The sequence below is a fragment of the Molossus molossus genome, unplaced genomic scaffold (genome assembly GCF_014108415.1).
Source record: "Molossus molossus isolate mMolMol1 unplaced genomic scaffold, mMolMol1.p scaffold_m16_p_4, whole genome shotgun sequence".
NCBI lineage: Eukaryota > Metazoa > Chordata > Mammalia > Chiroptera > Molossidae > Molossus > Molossus molossus.
The window spans coordinates 62,769,647-62,785,662 of NW_023425377.1; the positions used below are offsets into that span (position 1 = coordinate 62,769,647).

The 16,016-nt window shown below is 54.7% G+C and overlaps 1 protein-coding gene across 2 annotated transcripts; it reads right to left on the reverse strand.

Moving 5' to 3' along the window:
- Positions 1 to 1,837: 1,837 nt before the first annotated feature.
- FAM160B2 (family with sequence similarity 160 member B2) lies at positions 1,838 to 16,016 on the reverse strand. 2 transcript variants are annotated; one of them, XM_036241017.1, is made up of 17 exons: positions 15,967 to 16,016; positions 11,855 to 11,933; positions 8,741 to 8,910; positions 8,186 to 8,290; positions 7,975 to 8,094; positions 7,565 to 7,792; positions 7,268 to 7,464; positions 6,819 to 6,927; positions 6,538 to 6,614; positions 5,997 to 6,186; positions 5,315 to 5,460; positions 5,084 to 5,212; positions 4,855 to 4,945; positions 4,539 to 4,682; positions 4,055 to 4,195; positions 3,764 to 3,864; positions 1,838 to 3,543 (listed from the first exon to the last, which is right to left on the reverse strand). In XM_036241017.1, exons 1-17 carry the CDS (start codon positions 16,009 to 16,011, stop codon positions 3,405 to 3,407), a joined length of 2,211 nt encoding a protein of 736 aa, XP_036096910.1. In that variant the 5' UTR covers positions 16,012 to 16,016; the 3' UTR covers positions 1,838 to 3,404. The 2 variants fall into 2 exon arrangements, with proteins under 2 accessions (XP_036096910.1, XP_036096911.1); XM_036241018.1 differs by lacking the exons at positions 1,838 to 3,543; positions 3,764 to 3,864 and adding an exon at positions 4,306 to 4,389 and having other exon boundaries at positions 4,109 to 4,195.

The following is a 16,016-nucleotide window of genomic DNA, read 5'->3' on the forward strand; positions in this document are numbered from 1 at the left end:
CTCCCCTTGTCCCACCAGCAGCCAACCCAGGTCCTCCCAGACAGCAAACTGACACTGCCGGGGCCAGCCTGCTGGGTGCTGGGAGCCAGAGGGGATGGGGGGACAGCAGGCAGGCTTCCTGCTGTCTACTTCATCTTGCCTGCCAGGGTAGGATGTGACCACATACGTCCCTACAAGTTTTGAGCAGTGAGAATGCCTGGCAAACTTCTGGTAGGTGAGGAGTCAAGAGCTGCCCCTGCCCGGGTTTCCTTCTCCTTCAGCTGATCCTTCCCCAGTCACTTTGCTGGTCCCCTGGCTCTGGCCCCTGCCTTTTTATAACTCCAGCCCGGACCAAACCAAAATCCTTTCTTCATTTCCCCTTAGCCCAGCTGAACCATGGTAGGAATTGTTTAAAGAAAGAACTTTACTAAAACTTAAAGGAAAACCAAAAGAAATGGACAAAGGAAGATGTATTGTGTGCTCCTCACTGCATCTCAAGTCCAGATCCCTGATTCTGAGCTGGGAATTCCGAAGTAACTGCACTTCTTTTTTTCCTCACCAGAGGACATTTTTTCATTTTTTGCTCAGATAGGGTGGAAGGGAGAGAGAGAGAAACATCGATGTGAAAGGGACACATCAAGTGGCTGCCACCCACACGACCCAACCAGGGCCGGGGACAAACTGCAACCGAGGTACATGACCTTAGCGGGAACCAAACCCGGGCTCTCTGGACCACAGGCTGACGCTCTAACCACTGAGCCAAACCGGCCAGGGCGTAACTGCATTCATTACTACCCTGAAGTGAAGGCCCAGGGGAACCCCAAAGGCCCTCCCCAGCTGCCGCCCTGCCTCCCTTGGCCATCTTGTCTTTCTTTCTGGCCTCTGGGCTATGGTAGGAATCCTGCCCCATCTGAGCACCAGTATCTCCCAAATGATAGAACCAAACTGTTTCACTGTTTTCTCTGTCTGAAGGACCCACCAGTCCATATCCACATCAAAGGGCAATGATCTTTGCCCCCATTATTTAGTCTATGGTAGTTTTCAACTGTGGGTGCCTATTAGAATCACCTGGAGAGCCTTAAAAACAATTCTGGGCCACCCCCAGAGATACTGATTGATCTCACAGAGGGTGGGGTTGGGGCACTGGTATTTTAAAAAGCCACCCAGGTGATTCTAACATACACAGGTGAGAACCATTGACCAGCCCTCAGCTAGCCCTGCCCTGGCGCACTCTTGGGATTCCCTCACAGGATCCACACACGGACATTGAGGGACAAGATTTCTTTTTTTTTTTGTCCTCACCTGAGTACATTTTTGCATTTATCTTCAGATAGGGAGGGAGGGAGAGAGAGAAACATCAATGTGAAAGCGACACATCGAATGGTTGCCTCCCACACGACCCCAACTAGGGCCAGGGACAAACCGCAACCGAAGTACCCTTAGTGGGAACCGAACCCAGGACTCTCTGGTCCGCAGGCCGATGCTCTAACCGTTGAGCCAAACCGGCCAGGACTAGGGACAAGATTTCTAAATAAGCAGGCTCACTGTTCACCACTAAGGCGGCAGTCCTACAACTCACAGCCTAAGCACCTCCAGTGAGCCCTGCACACAGATGCTGCGGATGGCCTGCCCCATCACGGTGTCCCGAGGCTCGCTAGCCTTCGGCTGTGGGCAAGCTGAGCAGAAACAGTGTTGCCTGGCCAAAAGCGGCTGCTCCTGGCAGGCATTGAGGAACATCAGATTTGCACTGCCAGAGCCTGTTTACCACCACCCCCCTCTCCGCTCTGGTGCTGAAAAAGGAACTTAATGTGTCTTACTTGGGGAGGAAGATGGGCCCAAATTAGCAGTGGAGCCCTGGGCAGAAGGACGCAAAGGGTGGAGAACAGGGCAGCTGTGTCCACGCAACCACACCATTTATTGCCGTGGTGTCCGGGGGTGGGGGTGAGGGTGGGGGCACCATGAGAACGGCCAAAGCGCATCAAGGAGGGGAGTGTTTATGACTCCTGGATGCTTGAACATTTTCAAAATCAAAGAGTACAGACCCAGTTTGCCCACCGAGCTTGCTCCCATCCCACACCAACACCCATGTGCACACACTCGCAGGCACATGCCCGGTGTCCTTCAGCACAGCAGGTCAGTCCTCCCCAGCTTGGAGAAATGTGGGAGAGGCAGAGGTCACTGAGTTTCCTCCTCTTTCATGTCACCTCTTGGCAACCTGCAGCTGGCTTCTAGAAGCAGCATGGGCAGGAAAAGGAAGCAAAAGGGGCTCTGGCCTGCTCCTCCTTGCCCAGGAGCCAAGCCAGCAACTGCAGTCCTGCTGTGAGGTAATGCCTGGCGCCGCCTGTGTGTTCCTGCAGGTCCAGACAGATTTGGGTCGGGTGGGGTGGCAGCCCCAGCCTCAGAGGGCATGCAGGGAGAAGAGCACCAGGGCTAGTACCTATACCCCAGCCCCACCCTGCCAGGCCTGGGGGGCCTGCAGTCAGGTGGGCATCCTGGCCTCATCTGTACCGAGCTCCTTGTTCCCTAAAAGAGCATTCCATTGAGAACACTGGGCTGGGCCTGGCCTCCTCCGGTCTCGAGCCCCTCTGCCCAGGTGTTGTGGACCTGCTGAGACTGATTCAGAAGGCGCCAGAGAGAAACCAGCTGGAGCTGGAGCTGGAGCCTGGCACCCAGCCCCCGGCTCCTCAGGCCCTCTCCCGCCCTGGTGGAGCTGCATCAAGGTTCTCATTAGCAGCCGCCCCCGCCTGGGTGCGGAGCATGCTTTGGCCATTTGCCATGAGGCGGTTGGGGATTTTGCAACAGTCTCCAGGAGGGCCAGGCAAGAAGGGCGGCCTACCCCTGCCATCCACTGCCCCTTTCACAAGGGTCAAGTCAAGAAGGCAGGAGAAAAGTAATGTCAAGTCTTAGAATCTATGGAACCTAGTGGGACAGAGACAGGGCTCCCAACCCCTCATCTTTCTGACCTCCAGTCCTGACCAGCCCTTGCAACTGCCAGCTCACTCTGTGCCCACCTGGAATGGGTCACAGGTCTTGGCCCCGGTCACAAATGACCTGTGGAGGCAGGTGACAGGCACAGAACACAGGAGGGTCTGGGTTCTGATGCTCACCTAGCCATCACCAACTCCCCTGAGAAGGCCTCAAGGACACCATGCTGCCCAGGAGGCCACCTCTTTTGCTCCTTGGCCTCTGGTACCTTGGAGACCCACTTCCTGAAGCCCGGCCCAGTGTCGCCAACAAGCCAGCCTCTTTGAGGTAACCTGGGAGTTGAAGCTCAGGCCTCCAGAGGCAGAGGTCCCTGCATACAGAGGAGCCGGCGCCAAGCTCCTGCCTGGGAGAAGAGTAGTGGCGGCTGTGCCAGGCGGGAGGGGAGGCAGCTTCTGGGCAGAGGTGAGGACAGGATCCTCCCCTCCCGTCATGCTCCTGGCTCAGACATGCCCTTCTGGGGGTGGGGAGAGGTGCAGGTGAGGACCCTGTGGGGGGAACTTGACAAAAGCAATGGCAGCCAGTTCCTTGCAGAATTCCTCCAGAACTACCACGCCCTGGAGGAGGGTCTGGTGGTCCAGCCTGAGGGGAAGAGCAGAGAGTCATGGCGGGAGGGTAGTGGGTGTGCCCCAGTGTGACATCCCAGTGACCCAAAGCATAATCCCGTCGCAGACCCCTCTGAATAAGGACAGAGCTCAGCAATGGGCCCTACACGCCAAGGCCTGGCACCTCCCCACCCTGAAGCACTCCGCCCTCCCACCCAGGGCTTTTCCCCAGGTACCCGCTTCTCTCAGTTACTTACTGCTCCCCAGGAATATGACCCATCAGCTGCTTGCGCACTAGGAGCAGTTTGCCGGGGAACTGGGGTACCCTCTGAATTCTCTGCATCAAGTCCCCAATTACCTAGAATAGGAACGAGTGAGGACTGAAGTGGGGACCAGTGACACTCAAGTGAGGTCCCATGGCTGTGCTGCACCATGGTGGGTGGTACCTGTGCTTTGTCCTGGCACTGGCTAGGGTCCCCACACCTGCAGCCCCAGCCCCGTTCCCCTCCCTTCCTGCCCACTGCGGACACACTCCCAGGTATCCTTACCCGGACAAGCACAGAGAACAGGCTCCTGCAGCCAGGGGCCAGGTTGATGTAGGGGTCCAGGAAGTACTCATGGATAAGGGGATGGGGAAAGAGGGCGAGCCGGGACAGGACAGAGGTCACTTGCAAATTCAGGTTGTATGGCTGCAGGAACACAGTGGACAAACCAAGGTTTGTCGGGGTGGTGAGCATTTCTGCACTCCCCCAGAAAGGCGCCTGGCCAGTGTGAACGTGTGCGGGGGTGGGAGACTCACATGATGTGTGTGTCATGAATCCCTGGGGCTGAGGGCCAGAACATGTTAGGGCGTGTGGAGCAGAGGCGAGACAGGGCTTCCCGCCTGGGGAAAGGTGGGGGAGTGGGGAGTGTGGGGCTGAAGAACCGAAGATGACTTGACCCCCGTGGTCAGGCCCTGCTTTCCCGAAGGACTTCAGAGCCACCCACCTGCGGGCCCCTGCCCTCTGGCTGGGGCCCAGTCCTGTTGGCTACCTGTTCCAAAATCCGGGACATGCGGTCAAACAGCATTCGGAGGAAGTGCCCCTCGAAGAAAGGCTGCTCGGGCTCATGGGGGTCCAGAGGTGTGAGAGCCAGGGGCCAGCCCCAGGGGGCGACCCGGGAGCTGCATTCCTGGAACTGGAACAGGAAGGAGAGCTGAGAGGAGGAAGCCCATGTCAAGAGGCCCCAGCACACAGAGGAGGCCACACAGGAAGGTGGGCTCAGAGCTCACAGAGGGAGAAGATGGAGTTATTAACCCCACAGCTTGGAGGGGTGAGAAGTGGGCGCCGGCAGAGGCCTCCATACTCACCAGTCCATAAGCATCGTGGACATAGGTGTCATATCCAGTCTCTTCCAGGAAGGCTGAGGTCTTGGCTTCCTCAGGAACCAGGCACAGGAAGCTGAGAGACAGGAGCCCAACTGGTGCCTAGCTCACCCGGCTCCATCTCCTCCTTCCCCTCCCGGGCTGCTCCCACATCTGGGGCATGGCCACAGACAGAACAAACTCAAGTGGCTCCGACTTCCTGACCTGCCCCTACCTGTTGACAATTTCAGTCACTGCTGTTTTGCCATCCGAGTTGGTGGCAGGGGCTCGAGGGGGCTTGGCAGAGGTCTGAAAGCCGGCATCAAGGAGGCCGTCTGTGAAGTAGGGGTCCTCCTCTAGGTCTCTGTGGCCAGAGTACACACGTGTGGCACCAGTGAACCAACAAAAGAGTGTGGGGATGCTGAGGCGGGGCCTGGGCCTCCCAGAGGCACCGAGTTTCACTTACAGGGTGTCCTCATAGCTCTCGGGCTCCTGGGAGCCCCGGGCCACGTAGGGGCGGCCCTCGAGGTGGCACAGGATCAGTCTTCGGACAACCTGCTCATGGGGCTTCTGGAGGAGCTCCTCAAACAGCCGCAGAGTAGCAATGCTGATCTGGGGCAAGAAGGGGTCAGCAGGACACCCCTTCCTGCCAGGCTTCTGGGTGTGCCTGGGAGTTGGCTCACCCAGAAAAGAAAAGTGCCCCTAGAATGGGGTACCCTCTCCCTGGCAGGTTTTGGGGGGAGTGGATGGGTGGTGGCCTGGGAACTGGAAGTCTGGCTGGTCTTGGTTCTGTTATTAATTTGATGTACAATAACACACAAGAAAATTGGCTTTTTTGTGCCTCAGTTTCTATGTCCAAAAAATGGAATGCTGGCCTCGCAGACCTCAGTGGATGGCTGGAAGCCTCAAACAGGTCCAGCGAATATAAAAGCAGTGTGCAAAATAGAAAGTGCCATCACAAGTGTGTGATCACAGAAAACCACACTGTGACGAAGGCCGTCAGCTGCCAGTCACCGCAGCACTGTTTGTCTTCACAGGGAGGGCCCAGCGTCTCAAAGGCAGAGCCTGGACGTTAATGAAAATGGGAACCTCAGGAAACCCCAGGGGTAGGGAGGGAGTGAGTGGGGATGAGGGCTGTCCCACCTCACCTCATCAGAGAGGTGGTCACAGTGCTTGATGAGGTGAGCACACAGGGTGCAGGGGCTGTCCTCGGGGGCTGCAGGCCTCTGCTCTGTGCCCAGGAGGAAGGCCATGGCCTCTTGAAGCAGCGCAGAGGAGCGGAGCTGACGCAGCAGGGCCGTCAGCAGGGCGGTGGAGGTCAGGACACTCTGCTCGGACCTATGTGGACAGAACATTGAGCCAGACAGGGGAGGGGAAGTCAGAGGGACAGGGAGTGGGAGGGCGGCAGAACCCTTTTCTGGTTTCCTTGTATCTCCAGCTAGTGTCTCTCTGCTCACTCCCATCCCTTCTGAGGTCATGGAGTCCCAGGGCGTAGGCCTTTGCTAGCCCACTGTGGCTCTGAGCCACATGTGTCCGGGACAAGCCTGGCCAAAATGAACCAATGGAGCCCACAGACTCATGTGACTCTGGCTAAGGAGGTCCCTGGCTATAAGGACAGAGAGGGGCAAGTGTGGTGGGTGGTTCAATCCACACCATGGCCACATCTGAGGGGGCTGGACATAGACTTACACGTGTAGGAGCTGTGGCTGAAGAATCTCCACAAACAACCTCTCAGCCACAGCCTTTGCCAAGGCATCTGCAACCACCTGGGCACCAGAAAGCATGTCTTAAACACGTTCACCTCCGTTGACAGTTTTCTACCAAAAATAACTGTCCTAGCACAGCATGCAACACAACACAGAGGGTCACTGCCAACCTGGGCCCTGCCCAGCTCAGCAGATCCACTCAGTCCTCCAGGTGGAGACAGAGAAGACAGTGGTGTGAAGCAGGGAACATCCTGCCCCTCTCACCGTGTGTGCCTCGGCGACAAGGTGGTCGCAGTAATCAAACCAGCCCAGAAAGGCAGCCAAGGCCTCCTTGCCCAGGAAGGAAGCCTCATCAGATGGGGCACTGGGTAACCTGCGGGAGAGTGAGGGAGGAGCTGTGAGGCCTGCCTCCGCTCTGTTCCAGAGGGAAGCTGGGCCCTTTCTCCCCTTGCCCTGGAACTTCTGTTGCTAGGGCGGAGAGGTGGGTAGGGGCATAGGGTGGGCTGGTCAGTTCTACAGGGGGCTCTGAGGACAGAAGCATAAGTGGTGCTTCCTTGGAGGGTGAGAAGGCCCTCAGGATGGCTGTAACCTTGGGAAGACGGTAGCCAGCAGGGGTCCCCATCCCTCCTGGAGAACAGGAGGACCGGGCTAGCAGAGGATAGGCAGGGCTTCCAGCACTGAAGATGCAGCCCCCTACCTGGCCAAGCGCCTACCTCCAGCTGATGCCCTCTAAAGCAGCAATGTCTGCAGGGTCCAGGAAGGTGGGCATGGACTGGTACAGCTGGCAAAGGTGCTTGACAATTGCAGGGCAAAAGGGGCTGCTCTGCACCAGGTAGGTGGCGGCTGCCTGGGGGGCCACGCTAACAAGGAGCAGCAGGTTCTCCTGGGCCTTCAGGGCCACACGACCTTTCTAGGAGATAGGGATACAACTTCAGGACATGCACCTGAGCCCCCAAGTGTCCTCCCAGCAATTCACCCTTCCCGGCACATGCCCTCTCTGCATCTAGCACCTTGCTCTTGCACAAGCCAATCAGGGAGGTGATCAGGTTGCTCTCCCCAGTCCCTCCATCGGGCTCCGGGGTTTCAGTAGGCAGCTGGAGGGTCAAGGCCTGGGCCCCACAGGGACCCCTGTCAGGAGCCTTGCTGTGGGGGTGCTCCTTGTCCTCGACATTGGACATCTCTCTAGGCAGGGCGGTGGGTTCTTTGGATGCTTTCTTCCTAGTGACAGTCTTTTTACCCTGCAAAGGAGGCTAGGTGAGGCCAGGTCGCAGTAGAGACCACTCCCCAGGCTGCCCACTTGGGGACACAGGGTGTGCTGACTGTTAGGGCCCCAGCATGGAGCTGGAGGGGAAGCTGCCTGGAGTGCCACCATGGGACTGGGGTCTGGGACCTTCCCCTTCTGTTCACCAGAGACGCTCACTTCCAGGATGTAGGTGAGTAGGGCTGGGTCCTGCTGGATCTTAGAGCACAGGACAGTGGTGAACTGCACCTCTTCCTTTTCTGTAAGGGATCCAGGAACCCCACCAAGCCGAAGAAGTTTCTAGAAAGGGAGGACAGAAACAGAGGGTAACGGGTGGCAGGGAAGAAAGGGGGCTGTACCCCCAGACACCCTTGGCTACTTGGCCCCTCACCTGTACAGGCCTGTGGACATTGAGGTAATGCAGGAGAGGGTGCTGAACCTGGGCCAGCACCTTGCTGAAGAACTGGAACACCTGCTGCCGCATGCCTGGGGGGCACTGATGGCCAGGGAGCAGAGTCCTGTCAGGAGAGGGAGCATGCCCCCACCCGCGCACAGCCCCCTGTGCAACTCCTCTCCCTCACTGCCCGGGGGTGCCTTCTCTGCAAGCCTCCTCCCCTCACTGTTGAAACTGGCCTCCTCTGCACTGCCAGCCCCCTTCCCACTCCACTTGTCTCCATAACCTTGTCATCACTGAGCACACGTGTGGGCTCCTTTGTCTTAATCACTATGTCCCCAGCACCTAGGACATAGCCTAACACACACAGCCGGCCTTCAGCACATCTTTGCTGAATGAATAACTGACTGAATAACAGGGAGCCTTTCCTCCACCTCAACCACAGCAAAACAGATGAGCAGGGGGAGGTGGCGGCTATGCTACACGAGCGGGCCTCAGTGCCCCACCAGTTCGGGAATGGGGAGCACAGGGGAAGAGCCTGGGCCCACACACCTCGGCCTTGCCCAGCGTGCACAGGGTCTCCAGGATCTTGTGCTGCAGCAGGTACTCGAGGCAGGGCCCAGCCTCGCCCGCTGCCTGCTGCCTCTCCTCATACACCAGGATGTCCAGCATCTGCTTCAGCCGCCAGGGAATATCCGTCTCCTTGACCGGGGTGTTTTCATCTGCTCGAGATTCAGGAAAAAGGGTGAGTGGGGAGAAGATGAGCGCCCTGGCTCCATGGGGTCAAGCCCAAGGGGCTAGGGGGAGGGGGTGGCTGAGGGCAACCTGGAGAGGCCAGGTTAACAGCTGCTTCAAATAAAGGCCAGAGGAAATGGACGTTTCCAGTTCATGCCCCATATTTAAAATCACAAAGGACCTTCCAGACTGAGGCCCAGGATTCAACTCTAAAAATGTGCACGTGCCCCTGCCTTTCATCAGCGAGAAGAGCATCAGTTCTGTCTCCAAACCCCAGGGCTCACAGAGGCTCTCTGCTAGGGCTGTAGGCCAGCTCTGTGCCTGAGCTAGAAGCTGTGGGCTCAGGGGTCTCTGGCATATATTTTAGGAACTGTCTTCTAGCAGTGTCCCAACAGATCATCTCTTGAGGCCTGTTTATGTCTCCTTTACACTCACAGAAGGCAATACTCTATTACTTATTGTTAATTAGTAAATTTATTTATTTTTTTCTTCATTGGTTTTAGAGAGAGAGGAAGGGAGGAGGAGAGAGAGAGAGAAACACTGATGAGAGAACATCGATTGGCTGCCTCCTACATGCCCCCAACTGGGGATTTGGCCCACAACCTGGGCATGTATCCTGACCAGGAATCGAACCAGCTACTTCTTAGTGCATGGCTCCATGCTCAACCACTGAGCCACACCAGCTGGGCAATACTCTATTTTTTTTTTTATTTTTTATCCTCACCCGAGGATATTTTTCCATTTTTTGTACAGATAGAGTGGGAGGGAGAGAGAGAGAGAAACATTGACGCGAAGGGACACATCGAGTGGCTGCCACCCGCACAACCAACCAGGGCCGGGGACAAACTGCAACCAAAGTACGTGCCCTTAGCGGGAACCGAACCCGGGTCTCTCCGGACCACAGGCCGACACTCTAACCGCTGAGCCAAACTGGCCAGGGCTATTTTTTAAAAAGCAGAAAAAAAAGAAACCCATGCAGGACCATGGGTTCAGACTCAAACCTGCTATACCATGCACAGGACCTGATGGAGAAGCTTGATAGTGTGGCTTTCTTAGTCAGAGCTGCAGAGGGTACAGTGTTTTTTAAAAGAGAGTTTGGGTACTTTGGGACTGGCTTGGAGCATCTTCTAGCTTTTCTTGAAAGCACAGGCTCTTGAGCAAGGCAGCCGCCTCACCCACTCCCACACCTCTAGTATTGGGACTGTTACGGAAATTAGTGGACTGGGACCAGGCGAAGCCCCACAAAGACCCAAGTCGGTTCTGGATCCCTTACTACTCTCCTGGCAAGTTGGGGCTCTCTGTCAAGAGATCTTCAGTCTAAAAGGTATGAACTTGCAGTTATAAAATCAGTCCTGGGGTATGTAATGTACAGCATGGTGACTATTGTTAACAATACTGTTATAAATATTGTATAATTGAAAGTTGCTAAGAGAGCCCAGCCGGTGTGGCTCAGTGGTTGAGCATCGACCCATGCACCAAAGAGGTCGCTGGCTCGATTCCCAGTCAGGGCACATGCCCAGGTTGTGGGCCAAATCCCCAGTGTGGGGCATGCAGGAGGCAGCCAATTGATGTTCTCTCTCTCTCTCTAAAAATCAATAAAAAAACAAAAACACTTAAAATAAAAGAAAAAGTTGCTAAGAGGGATTGTAAAAGTCCTTATCACAAGAAAAAAATTGTAACTGTGGCCCTGGCCAGTTTGGCTCAGTGGTTAGAGCATCAGCCCACGGACCAATGAGTCTCAGGTTTGATTCCGGCCTAGGGCATATACCTTGGTTGCAGTTCGTCCCTGGCCCTGGTCAGAGTTGTGTGGGATGCAACCTGTCGATGTGTCCCTCTTATATCAAGGTTTCTCTCTCTTCCTCACACTCTATCTGAAGATAAATAGAAAATATCCTTTGGTGAAGATTTAAAAAAAAATTGTAACTGTGTGGATGTTAACTAGACTTATTATGATCATTTCCCAATCTATCCCTCTATTGAATCAATCTGTTGTATAACTGAAGCTAATATAATGTTATATGTCAATTATATTTCAATCGAAAGAAAAAGAGAAATTATCAGTCTAAAGTTGTTATTCTCAAATGGGGGCAATTTTGCTGCCCCTGCCCCCAGGGGATATTTGGTAATCTCTGGAGAGACATTTATGGTTGTCACATGAGAAGGGAGGGTACTGGCCTCTGATGGGTAGAGGCCAGAGTTGTGGTTAAATATACTACAGTGCACTCCCACACCCCTACAACAAAGAGTGACCTGGTCCAAATGTCCACAGAGCGTTCAGAGGGTCCCTCCCAGTGTCCAAGGATACTTTCTAATTTCTTGGGCTAGCTCAGGCTGGAAATAAAGCCTTCAGGAAAGGTATAGGCTGGAATCGAATCCGGTCTGAACTCCAGGAGGTGGAAGCTAGGGATGCAGGACAGGGTTACCTGGCAAAGAGTGTGCACCCACCAATGCCAGCACACTGACCACAAAGCAACCAATCAATTCCGCCTCCCAGTGAGCAAGCCTGATGGGCCCAGAAGCCACAAGGCTTTGGTTCCCTGTTGTGTTAGTGTGGGGAGAAGGACCAGACAGTTCTACATGCCTGGGTTTTTGTTCTTCTCCTACCCCTCTTAGTTGACTCAGGGAAAAGAGAGATTTATTCAATTTCTTTTCTTTTAATCAATAAGCCCTGGACACAGGCACTTAAAGACTGAAGGCCTAGCTACTCTACCCAGCGGGAAGCTCGGGGAGTGGAGCTCAACCTCGGCCTTGCAGTCCTCACTCCCACCTCACACAGCTCCTCTCCCAAAGGGTCGGAGTGGGGCCAGCGCCCACTCTCTCAACTCCTGGGCAGCAGATGGCACCTTCCCTAGGACACCTGCATCTCTGAGCTGCATGGTGACTCTGCCCATACTTTCCTCCCAGTTCCCCGAAGGGGAGACCAGGCCTCACTTGTGCTTTCGATGTAGTAGTGCGTGATGCCCTTCCAGTGCTCAATGAACGCCTCCAGAAGGTCAAGGGTGGGCTCCCACTGCAGAGAGAGCAGACACGTAAGCTGTGTGACCACCGGCTCCAACACCACCAACGGTCGCAGGAACTACGAGGTCAGTGCTAGGACCTGGAGGGAGGGAGGCACTGTGACCCTGGGTTCTCAAAAGGAACAGTAACACGTTATCTCCTGGACACATCCAAACTGTCACCGACAATCTCCTGGCACCTCTCCCCAGACCCTGCCCTGCTGGAAATGCTATACTCCTGCCACATGTCATGATTCCACAGTCCTTGTCTCAGAGGGGCTAAGGATGTTGGTGGGGAAACAGACACAGAAACAGAGTATTTCAGTACAACACGGTTATACTACAGATACACAGAGGAAAACAGGAGAGCACTCCCAAGACAACAGAAGCAAAATGACAGGGATGGAACATATGTGAAAGAAAGTTTTCGGGTCCCTCTGAATCTGAGAGTCTGTGAAAAGCTGTGTTCAAAGCCACAACAGGCTCAGTCCAGCCAGATGGGCAACATTAGCATAATATTAAGAAAGTGCCTTACTTATAATGTACGTGCAGCTCTTGCCCAAGGTCGCAGATTGTGCAGCCCAAACTCTCCCTTAGCTAGCTCTGCTCCCTTCCTCGCCTGCAGCTCCTTCTATTGGCCATGGGGAATTCTGACTCTGCTAGCCCTAAACCACTCCCTTTCCAGTGCTCTATCTCCACGGCCCGGCTAAAACTGTAATAACAATAACCACTTTCCCTGAAAACTTTTCCCAAAAAAGGGCATTTCTTCTCTTTCATTGCAGAGTGAATGTTTGCAGGAGAAAAATACATAATCAGGCAGTCCCTCTCCAAAGGTGTTCACTTCTACTCTAGATCTTAGCTCAGGCCACTCCTCTGCTCAGGAGGCCAGATCCTAACAGTCCCCAGTGAGGTCCTGCTGAGGGCCACCACCTCCACAAAGTCCTGAGTTCCTGGATGCAACACCCTCTAACCTCATGCTTTACTGCACCACAGAACTATGTATCTCTCTCTCTCTCTCTCTCTCTCTATATATATATATATATATTGTTAATCCTCACCGAGGATATTTTTCCATTGGTTTTTTTAGATAAAGTGGAAGCGAGGGAAGGAAAGAGAGAGAAAAACATCAATGTGAGAGAGATACATTGATTGGTTGGCTCCCACATGACCCCGACTGGGGTTAAGGATTGAACTTACAACCCAGGTACGTGCCCTTGACCAGGAACAGAACCTAAGCCAAACCCTCCAGGACCATATCTCCTCCTTTAATCTATTCTGGAAGTATTTTCCGAGTGCCTGCTACCTAAACAACACTGTGCTAGATGTCACAGGCAATACAGGATGTCTAATTTCCAGTGCCACAGAGAAGAGAATATAAAGCCACAGTGAATAACTCAGCCACAGGAAGCAGAGTGAGATGAGAACACAGGAGAGGTGGAACGTGACCTCTGGGAAAAGAGGAGTCACTTCCAACAGGCTGGAACAGAGAAGGCTGAGGTCACACAGGACCAAAACTTGAACTGGGTTAGATTTCAACAATCAGGGATGAAGAAAAGGCATTTCCTGCAGAAGGTACTCTGCACAGTGTATCTGGGGCAAGGATGGATTGATGAGGTTACGGAGCTTTGAATGCCAGGCCAAGAAGTCCGGATATATACAGTTGCAGGCAATGGGGAGCAGGTCAGTGACATCTTCTGAACAGTGTTTAAGGAAGAATCTGGCAGTTGTGTGTAGGAAACAAAGGCAATCAGAGTGCTCTGAAGACTCTAGGAGAGGTGGAGGGAGCAGTAACACTGAAGCTGAGGCCTTGATACACCCCCCCTGCCTTGGCTGCCCAATCTTTCCTTCTTTATCCTCACCCGAGGACATTTTTTTTTTTCCCTGCATTTATCTTCAGATAGAGCAGGAGAGGGCGGGGAGGGGCGGGAGAAACATCGATGTGAGAGACACATGGACTGGCTGCCATCTACACAACCCCAACCGGGGCCAGGGACAAACTCTAACCGAGGTACGTGCCCTTAGTGGGAACCGAACCTGGGACTCTTGGGTCAGCGGGCCGACACTCTGACCGCTGAGCCAAACCGGCCAGGGCATCTTGCCTTCTTTAAAATCAGTTGTGGGGACCACAGCCTTTTTTACCAGTGATATCTCCCACAGCCATTCCAAACATAGTGTGTATGACCACATCTTATCACATTCTATGTGATACTATTCTTGTTGGGTTAGCAGTCATCTTTTCTACTAGACTGTTAGCATCCTGGGGGTCAGGATTCTGTGTTTCAGAATCTGTCTGCCCCTAAAAGGGCACACATGTAGTAACTACTCATTAATATTTACAAAATAGCTCAGCAAGCTCCTTAAGACACTGTTCCATAGTTCCTTGTCTCTTGGAATGCCTTCTGACCCTTGACTAACACTACAATTATTTCAGAAGTCTCTGAAAACCTTGTACTGGCTTAAACAAAAACTAACTAACTAACTAAATAATAATAATCCAGTAAGAAAAACAGAAATAGGAGAATGCAGGTTAGCTAAAGTCAATTTAGAGAGAAGAAAACAGGGGGATACTCTTTACCTAAGACTATTGTCAGCTATGTTAATGCTATACCAAAGAAATAGTATCAGGTGATTTCTTTTTCTAGGTAAGACTGCTATTCTATTTTGTCAGATGAGGGCAGGAAAGAGCAGCATGCTTCCTCCTTAAAAGGAGCCAAACAACTTGCTGGGCCTTAACCTGATGATCCAGGCCCAGGGAAGACCTATGGGCAAGATGTAGGAGTGCAGGGGGAAAGAGGGGCTCCCATCTCTCCTGATGGTCACACAGGGCCCAACTCCTAGGGCATGGACTAGAGGCTGTACACTGATGAGACCTAAGAAGATCACCCGCCTCAAACTATCTCCCCTTGACCATCAATATTTCCTCCAGCTTCTGACACTGAAATCCTCATACAGGAGGCATGAGAAATTCACTTCTTAGGGCCAAGGTCTTGTCTGTCTGCCCCCTTGCATGGAGCTGTCCTTGAGAGGTGTGAAACAGTTGGTCGGATCACTTTCTAAGATGACAGCTGTTGTAACGGGACAGGGAGGAAGGGAAGGAGAGCTTAGATGGAATCAGGTGGGATCCCTGAGGCCCCTGGGCATCTGGGGAGGGCAAGGCTGGGGACAGGAGGGGGCCGAAGCTCTTCACCTTCTTGACAAGTTCCTTAAGGCTGAGGCTGTTCTCATTCACAATAAGCTCTGATATGAGGAGGAGGGCACTGTCCCGAGGAAAGGAGTGGAATCCAAGGTTGTTTCTCCTGAGAAAATCTGATACACTCAACCGATGAATTAGGAGAGGGTTTGTGCTGAGACAAAAGAACTGCTAACTTGACTGGCAGATTCTTGGCCAGGGTTGCTGCAGTACAGGCGTCTGCACCCATCTGAACTGCACTTATCTTACTGAATGAAGTGAATGTGGCGGCCACGCTGGGGCCTCCACCTCCAGGCGGAGGCGCAGAAACACAAACGCTGACGGAATGTAGGGGCCGGCAGGCTCCCCACCACGGCTGGCCTCCCGAGCAAGGCTCCGGTGACCTGGGACACACGCTGGCCGCTCCCCCTGCCCCCTGCCGGGCCTGCCGGGCGAGGGCGAGGGCGAGGGCGAGGGCGAGGGCGAGGGCACGCTGGGCCCAAACCAGGCCTGGGGGCTCCGAGGCCGGGAGGGGCGGCTACTCTTAAGCCCGGAGACCGGGAAGCGAGGAGCGTGCGGGAGGAGGGCCGGGGCCGGAGGAGGGGCCGGCATTCGGAGGCAACTGGCGGGTGACTCGGGAGCACTCGGCCCGGAGAGCTGGGAACCGGGGAGGCTGGAGCAGGACAAGCAGGAAGCAGCCTGGGAGCGGAGTCGGGGCAGAGCAGCCCGGGAGCGCGGCGCTCGGGAAGGCGGCCGGCCGCGGGGGGCGGGGAGGGCGCTGCGGCCGTGGGGGTCCCTCCCCGGGGCTGCCCGCCCGCCGCCCGCCGCCCGCCGCCCGCCGCCGGCTCCGCCCCGCCGCCGCCCCGCGCCCCGCTCACCGCGCCCACGGCCTCCTGCAGCAGCGCCCCGAGCCGGCTCAGCATGATGG

Bases quoted from the DNA above. Each gene is read 5' to 3' on its own strand.
- FAM160B2 (XM_036241017.1), bottom strand. From the start codon at position 16,011: ATGCTGAGCCGGCTCGGGGCGCTGCTGCAGGAGGCCGTGGGCGCG. The intron at 6,187-6,537 runs GTAAGTCTATGT...CTGTCCACATAG, and splicing joins CAGCCACAGCTCCTACACGT to GTCCGAGCAGAGTGTCCTGA. The intron at 4,683-4,854 runs GTGAGTATGGAG...TTCCTGTTCCAG, and splicing joins TCCACGATGCTTATGGACTG to TTCCAGGAATGCAGCTCCCG.